The 16,014-nt window shown below is 38.8% G+C and overlaps 1 protein-coding gene across 1 annotated transcript in view; it reads left to right on the top strand.

The window, feature by feature from the left end:
- Positions 1-16,014, top strand: part of RAB27A (RAB27A, member RAS oncogene family) — a 72,581-nt gene that overhangs the window by 28,332 nt on the left and 28,235 nt on the right. Inside the window, exon 3 of the mRNA XM_021693823.2 lies at positions 15,609-15,783. Coding sequence (XP_021549498.1) covers positions 15,631-15,783 — 153 coding nt within the window. The 5' untranslated portion in view covers positions 15,609-15,630. The remainder of the gene's footprint in view (positions 1-15,608; positions 15,784-16,014) is intronic.

Genomic DNA, 16,014 nt, shown 5'->3' with positions numbered 1-16,014 from the left:
GGTCTGAATTTTCCCAGGACTCTTTAGACTTAGGCCCAGAGCTCTTCCTTTACTGTGAGTGACCCAATGAGCATTATCTCCCAGACTCTTTTCTATAGGCTTATCTTACTCTCTCAAGCTTTAAGTAGCCCTTCTTGGAGTCCTCATAAGGGATATCCAATACATTTTAGGTTTTCCATCCCAGGTGAGAGGACTTCTGAGATTGTGGTAAGTGGGGGAGATCTGAGAGATGGCATCTTTAGGAGATGTTCAATAGAAAACCTGGCAGGCCTTCCAAATGAGTTGTCAGTCTAAGGTGCTTAGGCAGACAGGAAGTGTTTGGGTACAAAGGCGAATGAGATGATTCAGAGTTGGGCTGAAGGTAAGCTTTCCTCATTGGTATCCAAATGTGTACAAAGGAGCTCCTGTCAGTCCTTATCAGGCCACAGGCCTTGGAGGTCAGGTCTCCTCTTCATCTTTTCATCAGAAAGATTCCACTCTCATTGCTTTTATATGTTGGAGTGCCATGTAAGAGTTCATTTGAAGAAACTTGCTAAAGAAAGTTGTTACTAGCTGGACCAAAGCAGTTTTCTGAAGCAGTGAAAGGTTTGCTATAATGACATTACGTAGGTTTTCTGAGACCCTGTGCAGGAATATCCAGCTAGCTGTGAAGATATTGATTTGCTATAGACAAAAAGTAACCCAAACTTAGAATAGCTCTATCGTATTTATAGAAGTCAAACAAGAAGCTCCCCAAACATAAAATCATCTCTACAGTGGTCTATAATCAAATGTTTATGTAATTATATAGAACTGAATTTTATTGCACTTACATTCTGCTTTTTATTTTTATATTTGAATATTTTGATGCAACATACTGTGTTCATTTCTTATTGCTCAACTGATTGTCCTAACAGGATGAAAGCAAACTTGCTGAACAGATGTGCCTGAGCCTTGCTGCTATGTATTGAGTGTGGCTTGCATATGCTTCTTTAAATAATTTCACAAGAATGGACACATGAATCCTCTCTGAATTTAAAAAAAAAAAAAAAGAGAAGAAAAAAAAGCCTAGTGCAAAGTATTGCCTTCTAAATTAATGACTCATTTATAGAAATTTCAAATAACATATATGCCATAAAGGCAGAAGCAAATAATAGCCAAGCAGCATAAGTGAACAATTTGGAGGTCTTTAAATCTGGTATATAAATCATTTGACTGTAAGAGTTTTTATTCCATTCAAAAAAAATAACAAGGGAAAACAGACATTTGAATAAAAGCTTACAGAACTCTTAAAGTACCTCCATGGATCTCAGAGTTCTACAGAACACAAATCGAAGACCACAGATTTAATACCTCTCTGAATAGGGACTGCAATGCCTTGTTCTTTTATGATGCTTTACATTCCTCTCCTTTAGGACATTACCTTGTACTTATTTTATAAAAATAAATATGATCCAGTTTCTTAACATACCTTTCTCAGAAACGAACAGATAAAAGAGCAAAACATAAAGCTGTATCAGATTGAAAACAATTAACTTGCTAAACTAGTATGTATGTAATTCTGCATATAACAGGGTATACAAATCTTTTTAAAACGTCATGGAACATTCATAAAACTTAACAAATCTATATGGGGATTAACATAAGAATAAAAAAAAAACTTAACAAATCTGATATTTGTTATTATGCAGATCACATTTCCTGACCAAAATGCAATAAAATTAGAAATCAACAGCAATAGCTAAACAGCCAACTGTGATCAGACAGGTTGATTTAGAAATTGGCGGGATGGTTGCAAGTATGTTGTAGTTCCTCAGTCCTTTTGCATAAGTAAATCCAAGGCCCACCCATTTCTGTAAACAGCTGCTGACAGAAATGCAAACAGTCCATTTCAAGACTGCATATTGAATAGGTGAAACAAGCAAAGACTTCCTGAGAATCAGTAAGAAGTACATCCGATTAGACCTTGTCCATTAGGTGAGTTTCTTTTCTTTCCTTTTGATTCAGCTAGTAAAGAACACAATACTATTTAGGGAGCAGTTCAACACATGTTATAAATACATTGCTGAGAGAGTAGACCCAAGGGGGACCAAGAAGACCTATAGCCAGCTGTCTGTACCTTATTGACACCTAATGGGCGGGGCTAAGAATCCTAGTGTCACTGTTTTAGTGGTGCTAAAGCATCGGGAAATAGGTTGATATTCTGAGCCTATTTCAATGTGGTTTTTTTTTGTTTGTTTGTTTAGTTCTCCTATTTCTGGGATGCAGGGTGGCTCAGTTGGTTAAGCGTCTGCCTTCGGCTCGGGTCATGATCCCAGGGTCCTGGGCTCGAGTCCCGCATCGGGCTCCCTGCTCGGCGGGGAGCCTGCTTCTCTGCCTGCTGCTTCCCCTGCTGTGTGTGTGCTCTCTCTCTGACAAATAAATAAAATCTCTTAAAAATTCTTATATTTTTAAAGTTTCTTTAAAAATTGTAGTATAATACAATGTAGTACTAATACGGTGTATCACTTTCAGTTATACAACATGATTCGGTATTTGCATATATTGCAAAATGATCACCACAATAAGTCATGTTAACATCTGTCACCGTATATACAGAATTTTTTGTGTGATGAGAACTTTTAAGATTTATTCTCTTAGCAAGTTTCAAATATGTGTTAAGAGCCGTAGTCACCATGCTGTGTATTACATTCCTGTAATTATTTATTTCATAACTAGAAGTTTATACCTTTTGACTCCCTTCACCCATTTTGGCCACCCCCCACCCCCATCCCCTGCCTCTGGCAATCACCAATCTGTACCATGAGCTTGTTTTTTTTTTTTTTATTCCACATATAAGTGAGATCATACAGTATTTGTTTTTCCCTGTCTGACTTATTTCACTTAGCATAATATCCTGAAGGCCCATTCATGCTGTCACAAATGGCAAGATTTCCTTTTTTATGGCCGAGTAGTATTCCTGTGTGTGTGTGTGTGTGTGTGTGTGCGTATCCATCCCATTTTCTTTATCATTCATCTGTTGGTGGATATTTAGGTTGTTTCCTTAACTGTTGTAAATAATGCTGCAATGCACATGGGGTACATATATTTTTGAGTTTTTTTTTCCATTTTCTTTTGACAAATAACAGAAGTGGGATTACTGGGTTATATGGTTCTATTTTTAATTTTTTGAGGAAACTGCATCCTGTTTTACACAGTGGTTGTGCCAATTTAAATTCCTACCAATAGTGTAGGAAGGCTTCCTTTTCTCCACACCTTCATCAGGTTATCTCTTGTCTTTTTGATAATAGTCATTCTAGCAGGTATGAGGTGATATCTCATTGTGGTTTTGATTAGCATTTCCTTGATGATAAGTGATGTTGGGTGTCTTTTCATGTGTCTGTTGGCTCTCTGTAAGTCTTCTTTGGAAAAATGTCTGTTCAGGTCCCCTCCCCATTTGTAAATCAGATTTTTTGTTTTTGTTTTTGGTTTTTTTTTTGGTGTTGAGTTGTATGACTTCTTTATATATTTTGGATGTTAACCCCTTATCAGGTATATGATTTGCAAATATTTTCTCCCATTTAGTAGGTTGCCTTTTCATTTTGTTGATGGTCTCCGTCACTGAGCAGAAGTATTTCAGTGTTTTTAAAAGAACCAAGTTGTGGGGCACCTGGGTGGCTCAGTTGGTTAAGCATCCCACTCTTGATTTTGCCTCCGATCATGATCTCAGGGTCCTAGGATTGAGCTCAGCAGGGAGCCTGCTTGTCCCTCTCCCTCTGCTCCTCACTCTGCTCATGCATTCTGTCTCTCTTTCAAAGGTTGTTATATGGTAGAAATATTTACAGATGCTTTTCTTCTTCTTTTTTGCTTGAACTCAAGAGCTTGAGATCAAGACCTGAGCTGAGATCAAGAGTCAGAAACTTAACTGACTGAGCCACCCAGGCGCCCCTACAGATCTTTTAAAGTCAAGACCAACTTGTACCAGTATATGCTGCCTGTTCATTAACATGGGAAAACCAAAACTAGCACAGTATTGAGAAACATTTGTGTTCCTGAAATGGCTCTATTCCCAGGAATAGATGGGAGACAGCTTATTGGAAAAGTAGGAGTCCTTGACGACACAGGAGCTCTTGAGCTTATTGAGGAGGGTCCAATACCTTGAAGTTAACGTGGCAGCTCACTGTGTTGCCAAAACATGTGCGTTCATTGACCGGCATTGCCAGTGAAAGGTCACTTGCTGCGCACACAAACTGGAGTTTGGGAAAAGTACCTGGAGATAAGAGACAAGAAAGCCAGAAAGGGGAAAAGGGGAGTAGAGAGGTCATGGCACAAGGGTAATTATTAGAAACAAGGCTGTTACCCAACATGGGGAGATTGTAGGGAGGACGTTAGACTGTGGAAAAGAGAGCCTGCTGTGAGGTGATGGAATCCTGTGTGCATTAGTAAAGCCACCATGTGCCTCGGGAGCATATTCCTGGGAGCTGAGAAGAGCTGTGCTGTGATGTGGCCAACGAGGGTGAGGGTGTGGGGCAGGCAGGACAAGGGAGAAGTGGAACCATATCTGGCACATCTTAGTAGCCATTGTAAGCTACCATTTGTCTGCATACCAAACCAGTGGTTCAGTTTAGCCTTTGGAGTAGGGCATATGGGATGGGAGCTCTCAACGTCCACAGTTCCTGCAGGGGTGCAGGTATAGCATCTTTCATCACAGAAAAGTTAAAGTGTGGCTTCTGTCCTTTGTTGAAGAAATCAGTGAAATGATTTCAGTATACTGTAAAAAAAAAATCATACTTATAAAGCACAGTGAAAATAATATCCTAGTGTGCAAATCGTTGGGTCTGGAAAAGCAGGGTGGTGTTTGTATTCTGGACACACTTTTTCTATAGGGTGAATAAATACAGAGTGCTCACATTCTCATTTTTTAAAAAAGGCAATGATAAAGGAGCTCCTCTCTTCCCTAGCTATTTTCAACTCAGGGATATTTATCTAATTGTTTTTATTATTTGGACAGTGATCCTCAATAGATCTTGCTTGTAATTCCTAAGTTTTTTTTTTCCATCCTAAAATTTTTCTTGGGATAAAAGAAGCATCATCGCTACTTGACCAAGTGAAGTGGTTTGCTTCTTGATTTGGTGTGTTTCTCCTGACAGATTAACACCTTTCCTGTGTGGCAGCACACACAACAAAAAAACCTGAAGCAGGTGAGATGCAAGAGAGAGCCAGGCTGTGCGGGCCAAAGGTCTTACCACACATGTGCCATGTGGGAGGATAAGGCAGAATTCCGACTCCATTTCTGAGTGAAAAATGGAAAGGGGTTGTGTGTTTTGCAACCTTGGAAATGCACTTTCCAATATCAAGTCCTTCGAGTGCTACTCAATTTGTCATCCTTACAGTCCTGGCTGGGGTAGCAGCACTGTTACTTCGAGTATTTCTGCCTTTGAGTCCCAGGCCCCAGACTTTGGTGGCCCTCTGACAGAGCCAAATGCTACCATTTGGCTTGTTAAGAGCAGAATTCCCTCTCTCAACCAGTTGGACTCACAGCTATCCCACCTTCCAGGTAGATTAAGTCACTCCTCTGTTTCCATTTTCAGAAAGTATTTTCACTACATTCTTTAAGAGTTTTATAAAGTGTCAGTGACATTCTTCAGGTATTGTGGAAAAGCATCAGGCTTAAAGCCATAAGATCAGTGTTCAAGCTTTAATCTGTTGTAGTCATAAGAAGAGCTGTGACATACTGATATCCGTTAGGCATTTTGCTCCTCACTCCACACAGGTAGGTGATGGTGTCCTGTTGTTTGAACAAGGGAGACCCTGACTCCAAGGTCTGTTAAAATCATCTTCTGTGTGCTTATAAAAGGCAACCACTGTGTGGAAGTAGACTTTACAGATTTTGCACTTGTATCAAATTCTTGGAGACTTTCCAGCTTCGTGGTGTCGTTAAGAAGCATATTTAGCCATGGCTTGGACATTGCAGTCACATATGGTTGTGTCCATTATGGAACTGCTTTCACGTTGTTTGAGATATTACTCAGCAAACCAAACAGCCACTCCTGTTGTCACAGTATGGCCTATATTTTATTAATGACATATCCTATAGTGTGCCCTTTCCCTGTTACCGTGTATCTGTAAAACAAGAGGTACTTATCACAAACTGTAAGTAATTTAACAACCAGTGTTTACTTTACATAAATTCCTATAAACACTCACATTCTGATCCTAAAAGAGGCTTGGGCAACAAGTAACATCTTTTTAGTAAATGAATCAATCAGTGGTTTCCATAAATTCAACAACAACAACAACAAAACAACCAGTATATCATTTGAGTCATTCCACAGTGGTCTTCGAGAAGAACGCTTTCTATTTTCAAGAATAATTCCAGTGTCCCCTTCTTCCCTAATGTATAGTTGCTTATATTATTTGTTTACTGGGTTATGTTGCTCACCTACTAAGGTGATGGTAACATTGCAGAAACAATAGGTCAAGTCCTGGATTGAGACTGTTTATTTTTTCTTTACCCCCATAAAGGATTTGCAAATGTATGGAGGAAGCTTTTACAAATGAAGATATGTTTGGATGTCCTGCCAATATTTGGAAATGTATATTTACTGGTATTTGCAGGTCATTTTATTTTTTCTCTGAATAATTTGCTATGTTAGAATATCACCATTTGCTACAAGTTAGTCTTTTTACTTTGTTTAAATGGGGAGAATGAAATATTCCTATGTAGCAGGCACATTTTATAAATATTGGCAAACTTAGATCCTGTCAGTTTTTAGCCAAGAATATCTCCCCTCACTGTTAAGGCTGGATCCATGATATTACTACAAAACCCTGTATTGATAGAAATACATTTATGAATCATAGGTTATAGGTGAATATCTAATGCAGTTATATAATATTCTCAATTTAGATAAAATCAAACTCATCCTTGAATAAGGAGACAAGAAAGAGCTAGATTCCAATTTCCTTCTATTTTTCAAAGCCGTTGGATTTTTACTTACTTTTCTCTACCCAAGATCTTTGCACAAATAAGACAAGCTCTTTTTTTTTTTCCAAGATTTTATTTATTTGACAGATAGAATACAAGCAGGGGGAGCAGCAGAGACAGAGGGAGAAGCAGGCTCCCCACTGAGCAAGGAGCCTGATGCGGGACTCGATTCCAGGACCCTGGGATCACGATCTGAGCCCAAGGCAGACGCTTAAACGAATGAGCCACCGAGGCATCCCGACAAGCTCTTTGTTTATAATTTCACCTATTCCACTCTCAAGGAGGGCAGAAACCTATCTACTCTTACCTAGACCAGAAATTGAGAAGAATGAAGCTCACGTGCACAGAGGGCAGAGACTGTCTCCTCTTGTGGAAATGGGGAGTCCCACTATTGGGCAGGACATATGGTGTTTTCGTAGTGAAAGTAGATGTGTTTGACTCTAGGGTATAGGAATTGCAATGGTCTGAGACAGTGGTAGCCAGGGCTTATTTGGTAGACACAAGTTGTCCCCACTCCTATCCTTGGTACATGGTAAAATGCCTTTTCAATCCTGCCCCGTTTATATGATTTCTCTTCCTGTTTTCTGCTGTCTTTATTATATGTGTCCTTCAGAATGCCAGGAATGGGTCAACAATGGTGCCATAAACTAAACAAGAAAAGCCTACTGCTTTTTAACATTAAATTTAAAAAACACCAAGAACCTTTATTGTTCTACACCAGTCATTAGTATGTGGACATTTTTCTCTAAAAGAACCCTTGAATAAGGGAACATTAATATGTACAACAGAACATGAGGCAGTATAGTTCTCAAAAATGCTGATGTTTTGTGTTTTATCTGAAAAGTAATAGTTACATTCACATTTTCCTATTTCTACATAGAAATCACTTTGGGCAAGGCAGATGAAGTCCATAAGCTCTATAAGAACACTGTAATATTTTATTAACCTTTCTAAGAAATTCAAAATATTGTCCAGTAAAAATCATTTACAATGTAACTCATGTTCCTCTTTTAAAGGTTTTCTCTTTCTTCTCTATTGAGCTTTACATTTTCCTTCCTTTTGCATCTTTATAAGCATGCCAAACATGTGACTTGTGCACATATCGGCAGGGAAAGAGCAACATGAGGATGTGAATTTTGTTGTCATGTTGTGTTATGTTTACAAGGGAAGATTAAAATGTTCTTGAGGATTGGCTTTTTTTTTTTTTTTAAGATTTTATTTATTTATTTGACAGAGAGACAGCGAGAGAGGGAGTACAAGCAGGGGGAGTGGGAGAGGGAGAAGCAGGCTTCCCGCGGAGCAGGGAGCCTGATGCGGGGCTCGATCCCAGGACCCTGGGATCAGGACCTGAGCCGAAGGCAGACGCCTAACGACTGAGCCACCCAGGTGCCCCGAGGATTGGCTTTTTTGAAAACCCAAAGAAGTGGATAGAGTCATTTAGGAGAACGTAGATTGGGATGTGGCTAAAAGTATAAGGTTTTCATGTTGAGTATTGGCTTCCCATGGTGCTCTGGCACCAAGCACAGAATAAGCAGTCAGTCAATATATATTTGATGAATGAAAGAGCGAGTGAGTGAGCCCGAAGAAGTATCCTTACAGAGAACTTCAGGTGGCACCACAGGAAATACTCTTGATTTGAGAAGAAAGCACCAAGCTCAGTACCAGACAAATCTGTTGGGAAATGAAAAACTTCATGATTTTTCTGCTCTCTTTCCATTTTGAAGCCACATGAAAGACCTACATAAAGAGGATTTACAGGAGATGGTGCAAGTATCAAGACACATAATTTCTTAGATTTGCTGTGACCAAGAAGAGGCAGACATGCCCTCAGTTTATGACCTCTCTCCTTGGAGGAACCCATCAGAAGGAAGAGCTTTGTGACAGAGAGGCAGAAGTACAGGCTGTTCATCCCAACTTCTCCAAGTCTAAGCCTTAGTTATAAAGTAATTCATCTCTGTCGCTGCTGGCACCACAGAAAACTTTTGATTCCTGAATCAAAGCAATTATAACTGAGGTTCCTGGCTTTGAAGGAAGGAATACAGAGAGAACAAAAATCATGATATGTTAGAAAAGGATACAGGACTAGAATTTAGGAGACTAGGGATCTAGCTCAGCTCCATATCTAACCTGCTGATTGATTTTATTTATTTATTTTTTATTTTATTTTATTTTTTTTAAAGATTTTTATTTAATTATTTGACAGACACACAGCGAGAGAGGGAACACAAGCAGGGGGAGTGGGAGTGGGAGAAGCAGGCTTCCCGCCGAGCAGGGAGCCCGATGCAGGGCTCGATCCCAGGACCCTGGGATCATGACCTGAGCCAAAGGCAGACGCTTAAGGACTGAGCCACCCAGGCGCCCCTGCTGATTGATTTTATATTGTTCACTTGTTTTCTCTGGGCTTCATTCAGTTTCCTCTTCTGGAAATTAAAGTATTCAACTAATGAACATTCCAGCTCTGAAACTGCCAAAAATCACAAAGATAAAACTCAGTGTTAGATTGGGATGCCAAGATAGCTTTTGTATTGAATAGAGACCTCATAAGTGATTGCACCTAAATTGAATTTTTCCTATGATTTTTCTAAAGGTTGAGGTAGTGGATTAAATTAAGAATAGATTATAAAGTGACATGCCTTGGTGAGAACTTGATGAGGCTATTAGTAATGGTATTGCTAAAGACAAGTTTCTTTCAATTAGTGAACATTATACATATACCAAGCAATCCACTAAAAGCTTTCTGTGGATAATGTCACTTAATAACCATTGTTATCTCCATTTTATAGTTGAAAGAATGGAGGCTTAGTGTAAAGAACTCAGACCAGCTCACACACACAGTTGGAGTTTGAACCCAAGCCTACTTCCCATCATATGAAGAAAACCTCTCTATGTAGTATAAGTTTGTACAGACCATGGAGTCTTCTCTAAGGATGTCGTGCTGAAATAAAATCATGCATGCCCAGTACTGTTTGCGGTACACGGTGGTTAGTCAGTTAATACTATCTCTCTCTTTTTTTATCCTCTGTACTAAATATGGGTGATAGAGGAAAATTTGGCTTTCAAGAAATGGCTGACCTATCCGAAGTAGTTTCAGAATGATTCTGCCTTATGATAGGGGATCCTAAGATTGGAGTCTATGATTGACTTTCATAGGAAGCTTTATGGAGTATTTGGGCTAGGGGTGTGTGTGTGGGGTGGGGTGGGGTAGGGCGGATGATGGAGAGAGAGAGAGAGAGAGGGAGGGAGAGAAATCTAATTCCTTTGCTCTTAACTAAAACCACTCTCTTCTATCTTATTCCCTGAAGAACAATTAAGATATGTTTTATTTTTTAAATAAGGAAGAAGATCATTGACTTTCTCTCAGCAGGCAATTATCACCACTTAGTGTATGTTGAGGAAGTGGGTGTTCCTTGCTTTCTATTGTTAATCTGGTGAGAGTGAGGGTGGAGAGCACTTTGAAAAAATATTTGTGTAGGGAGGAGCGCTAGAAGTGAGCTAAGAAAGTCTTTTGCAGGTCCCAAATTAGGGTCATTCTTGACTTTTTAGAAGACATTTCCTTGAGGTATCTCAGATTTTATTTCCTGAAGGAGATGTAGAATATAAAGAATGAACTTCGGTTTAAGTTATCTTCATAGATCATTATTTTTTCTCTCATTAATTTTTGGTCTAGGGGCATAGTTCTTACAGTTCTAGGAAAGAAAGTAATTATTGCCTGCATATTGACCATCGGAGGTTAGATTGCAAGATGATGATGCTAATGGCAGTTAATAGTTATACAAGATTTACTGTGTGCCAGACACTGTTCTGAGCTTTTCATGTATACATTAACTCAGTCCTCATGTCAGCCCTCTGAGATAAGTTTACTGCTTCATCAAATCTAAAATGTGTTGGTGGTGCATTTGTGATCTTGCTAGAAGATGCTGATGCAAGGTTTTCACATAACAGTCGCCAGTGCCACCTCATTTAGTAATAATTGCAAGATGTCATGGGTTGTAAGACTATGAAATGTAAGATGCATCCCGATTATAAAGAAGTTAAAATGAGAAAGCATATGCATGCTAGAATTAATAAAATAAAAATTAATTTTAAAAAATCATTCCCATTTTTAAAATGGGGGAACCTGAGGCAAAAGGGGTTATATTTTCTTTAAAAATTTTTTCTTTTATTTTTTTAAAAAGCTTTTATTTATTTGGGAGAGAGAGAGAGAAAGAGTGTATGGGGGGGGGAGGAGCAGAGGGAGAGGGACAAGCAGACTGTGAGTTGAGCACAGATTTTGACGCGGGCCGATCTCAGGACCCTGAGATCAGGACCTGAGCCGAAATCAAGAGTCGGTTGCTTAACCAACTGAGCCACCCAGGCACCCCAAGGGATTAAATTTTCTAAAGTGAAATGACTGGATTCACATCCAGGTGATTTGGTTCTAGAGTCCATGTTGTTGACCTCTACCTTTTCTCTTCTCTCAACAATGTGTTGGAATTGAGCCCATGTTAGCATGTGAATAGACTGCCCAAGACCCACTTACTTGTTTTCTCATTGGGGCATTCATGCTAGAATGGCACTGAGATCGTTCTGAGAGGAAGTGTGCATGGTGTATAGCACCTGACTTTAGGGCTGTGATAAGGATTGTAAAGTACTTGGTGTGTGGGCATCTGACCTATGCTTCTGACCCATTTTTAGCAAGAGTAATGCAATTGGGGAAAGCCTTCATGAACTGGCTTCTTAAGCATCAATAGGCTGGAATGCTCACTGCAAATAGTATGCACAAAATGTTGTTTGGGTGTCCCAAATGTCAAATTCTGCACTGTGTGTTTTCAGTGTTTCCCTTTCTGCTCTAAAATGCCAACATAAAAATAATATGTTATTTCCATACTTGAGGAGTAGAACATTTTCTTTGTGGAAACTAGGCCCCTCAAATACCACTCAAGACTTGAATAACAAAAATAAGAAATAAAAATAATTTTCAATATGAAGATGGTTCTATATGAAGACCTACCAGCAGCTGAAACTTAACATTAAGTTTTCTTCATCTGGTGGTGATAAGCAGTGGTAAAACACATATATGGGACTGCAAGATGGGTTTGGGGTTATAGTTTGCTATGCACCAGAATTATATTCTGCTGAAAGATGGAATGGTTCCACTAATTCTGGGATTCGACTAACTGGCTGCAAACTCCGATAAGAAGCTTGTCACCATCAATACCCTACCCAAACCCTGAAAAATCTCTGTTACCAGTTTGGAGGCCTGCTTCCTTCCTGAGTCCTTTTATTTCCTTGCATCTTCCTTACTTTTTAGAATTCTGGTCTCTGTTAACCCAGACTAGCCTAGTCATTGTGACCAATTTAGGAGACCCTTTACATAGCTTCCAAATTTGCCACAGGTTTTCCTTAACTTGAAATCTCTTTTATTGTTGGATCACGGATTAATGTTTTGCTGCCAGGTCCCGGAGATAAAATGAATGGTGGAGTTGTCAACCAAGGAAGCCTCTATCACTCATCACACCTTTTCCTATTGTTTATCATATTCTCTGCCATCATGCCCATATTCCTTTCTCCCAACCTGTTTACTGTTCTCCAACACGTACAAACCGTTCAAGTGTAGAAAGAAACTATATTGTGGTGGAGATAAATTGGGTGTATAGACTCTCTGCAACTGAGGTAATTATAAGTAAAAATTTAAGTGTTTTGGTTCAGCATATGTTTAAAGCACCAAACCATTGCTTTTTGTGTTTCTGTTTATCATTCTACATTTCTAGTCTTGAACTGTTTGAACATCTGATCAGTCAACTTGGACTGGTTTGAACCAGTTTTTAATCAGTCTAAGACAGTAAAAGCAATTTTATAGATGACATGAATTAGTTATAAGCAGTTTGATAAAATTAGAGCAAGTATGACCCAGCTGAAGAGATTTAACTGGTCAGTACTAGTTTGACTCAGTAAAATATACTCCAAACCAATAAAACCTCATGTGAGCCAGTCAGAACATGCCTTCCAGGTCAGAACTTTTTTGAGCTAGGTAAAACTAGTTTGAAGCAGTTTGAGCTATTGAAACCAGACCCCAGTAATTTTCATTAGATATATTAGTTTTAGCCAAAGTGGCTTTAGCTCAGTCAGAAATATTTTTGTACGTGTAACCTCTTTGAATTCGAATCTTTCATTCTGAACTACAATGAACCATTCAGATTTTTTTGAACAAGTATGAGCTTGATAGAATGGGCTGCAGTGTTTTATACAGATTTGAACCTGTTTTTAAGCTGGTCATAACTTCTTTTGCAATAGGCATGTCAATTTAAAATGAAAATGCTTTAAATTGGCCAAAAAAGATCAGAATTACTTTGAAAGTGATGTGTTGACTTGGCAAAGGACTCTGAGCCAGTCAGAAATCCTTTGTGCTAGAAATATGTTTTGAGCTACTCAGAGGCGATTTCAGAGATTGTTCTAGGTCTTTAGAGCCAGTGCGATCTGTCCAGAATGGGGTGAAGAGGGTTAGCTAACATTTACTGAGTATTCAGTATATGCCAAGCACTGTGCTGGGTGCTTCACAAAGAGTATCTTGTTCAATCTTTAGAACAATGGTGTGAAGGAGGGTATATAGTATCTTCTTTTTCACAGGATAGAAACCTGTCCAAGACTCAGAGACATTTGAGCCATGTGGGAGACATGGAATTTAGCCCAGCTCAGCTTGACTTTGGAGGTCATGTGTTTCCTATTAGGCTACCTTGTATGATACCATACCTGGTCACCTTTAAGCCCAACATGCATTTGTGGAAGCTTGAGTAACAGACAATAAGCTTGGAGGTAGACTGGACATTGAACTTGGAATTAAGGGATTTATATTCTAGACTGTGCAAATGAGTTAACCTCTCTGGGTTCTATTTCATCCTTTGGAAAACTGAACCCAGAGAGTGAAAGGTCTGGACATTTATTTTCAGATTAACAAGGCAGATAATTGCCTAGAGGTGCGATCTGAAGAATGCAAACTATGATTAATATTGATGGTGAAACTTATATACCTTCAGTTGTGGTATTTGGTTTGTTAATACTTCCTTTATGATGGTTTGGTTTGGGAACAAACTGTTATGTATCACTGTCAATATGAATAGAAAAACCCACAAAGAGCATTTTTAGATTTATATGTGTGATTCTTCTCCCGTGATAACTAAACACATTAAATTTTGGCGCAGCCGATACAGTTTCATCTGTCTTTGAATTCCATTCAAGTGGATCTAGAGAATTCTAGAAAAGTGATGACATTGGTGACATCATTTTCTCCTGTACCTTAAATGATATTAAAACATAGACATAGGAATGACCACCCTTTGTTCAAATTAAAAGTAAAGAGGAAGTAAGTGTTGTCTTGAATCATTCTCATTGCAGAATTTGGAGTTGCTTTCTGCTTCCTCATTCATTTTGAGGGGAACCTCCAAAATGATTAAACGTTATCTGGACCTGCTTTTCAATTCTTAGCTCTAATTAATGAATAACTTGGAGCCAAATGAGATCCTATGATATGACGTACTAGAATATTTATTTGTACCCTATTGGTCCGCTTCTGGAGAGGAATTCTGTTATATACCATTAATACTGCAACCAAACCTGTGAATACGGAAGCTATAATGCAGGGAAGCCATCATCTGTGAAGTGTCATTCTTTATAGTGTGCAAATAGAATTATGAATGTTTGTGGAGTCTCTGCCCTTATCAGCTGACCAGCCATATCTGAATATGAGGTCCCAGATCTTTACTAAGGCACTATGAGGAAGTAAATTGCAGTGGCTCTTGGGGGTCAGCGTTCAGGAATTTTGAGCATAAGGTGAATCACCAAATTGAGGATGGGGTGGGGGGAAGAAGCCTTGAAAATCAATAAATGTCCTTGCTTGCACTTTTATTAATTTTATGGATCTATAGAAATCTTATAGGAAGCATTGAGAATTGTAGTGAAGTTTCTCAGTGTGAGGCTTAGTGAAAATAGACATTGAGAGGAAAATCAGCAGCGTCCAATGTAGGGCATCTGATGTGTATGTGAATAGGTGAATATGCATGTTTGAATGGCATGTGGAGTTGTCAGTGGTAGTGGGAGAACTGATTATTTTTCTGATTTTCTGGAGGGTTTATTGGTATTAGAAATGGGAGCATAAAAAGAGGTAAGTCTTCCCTGGAGACAGACTACATTTTCAGTTGGACTGATATTTTGAGAAGTTGGAATCTATTTAGAGAATAAAAACCAATCATGAAAAGGGCACCAGGAGACTGAAAAAGAAGGGGGGGAGTTGGAACCACTTGCACTCTAAGAATTATTATTATTCCTCTAACATTCTCCTTCTTTCTTTTCAAAATTTTTGTTCTATGTGATCTGCATGTAAGACTTAGTGCTGGTTGTCTTCTTAATTTTTACTCTGACTTGGAATTTTTGTCTTAATGGTACTATAATATGCACATTAAATTTAAATTAAGCTGTTATTTATTATTTTGGTAACATCTCATCTAGCAAATTATTAGGTCCTTGGGGGCAGTGAATACCATCTAATCCTCTTCACAGAACCCTTAGGCATATAGGTATCACATAGTACTTATTGAACTGGATATTAAAACAACTCACTTTATTCATGGAAGATTCTAATATTTCCTGATAGCTTTTTAGTAAATATGCATTTGTTTGTATTTTACAGGTGAACCACTGAGTTCTTCATTATGTCTGATGGAGACTATGATTACCTCATCAAGTTTTTAGCCTTGGGAGACTCTGGAGTAGGGAAGACCAGTGTACTTTACCAGTACACAGATGGTAAATTTAACTCCAAATTTATCACGACAGTGGGCATTGATTTCAGGGAAAAGAGAGTGGTAAGTTCTATATAAAAATGTGATCTCTGATTCAGTATTTGCCTGTCTGTCTAGTTTATTTTGTAGGAATTAGAAGGACAAAGTTTGGAATATAAAATTGGAAGGGTGCATGTGAAAGTGTATTTTGTTCAATCTAGGAAATGTGATTTAAAAGGTTGTGCGGGGGCACTTGGGTGGCTCAGTCATTAAGCGTCTGCCTTTGGCTCAGGTCATGATCCCAGGATCCTGGGA

The sequence above is a fragment of the Neomonachus schauinslandi genome, chromosome 9, assembly GCF_002201575.2.
Source record: "Neomonachus schauinslandi chromosome 9, ASM220157v2, whole genome shotgun sequence".
Lineage (NCBI taxonomy): Eukaryota > Metazoa > Chordata > Mammalia > Carnivora > Phocidae > Neomonachus > Neomonachus schauinslandi.
This window is presented reverse-complemented; position numbering and strand designations above follow the sequence as displayed.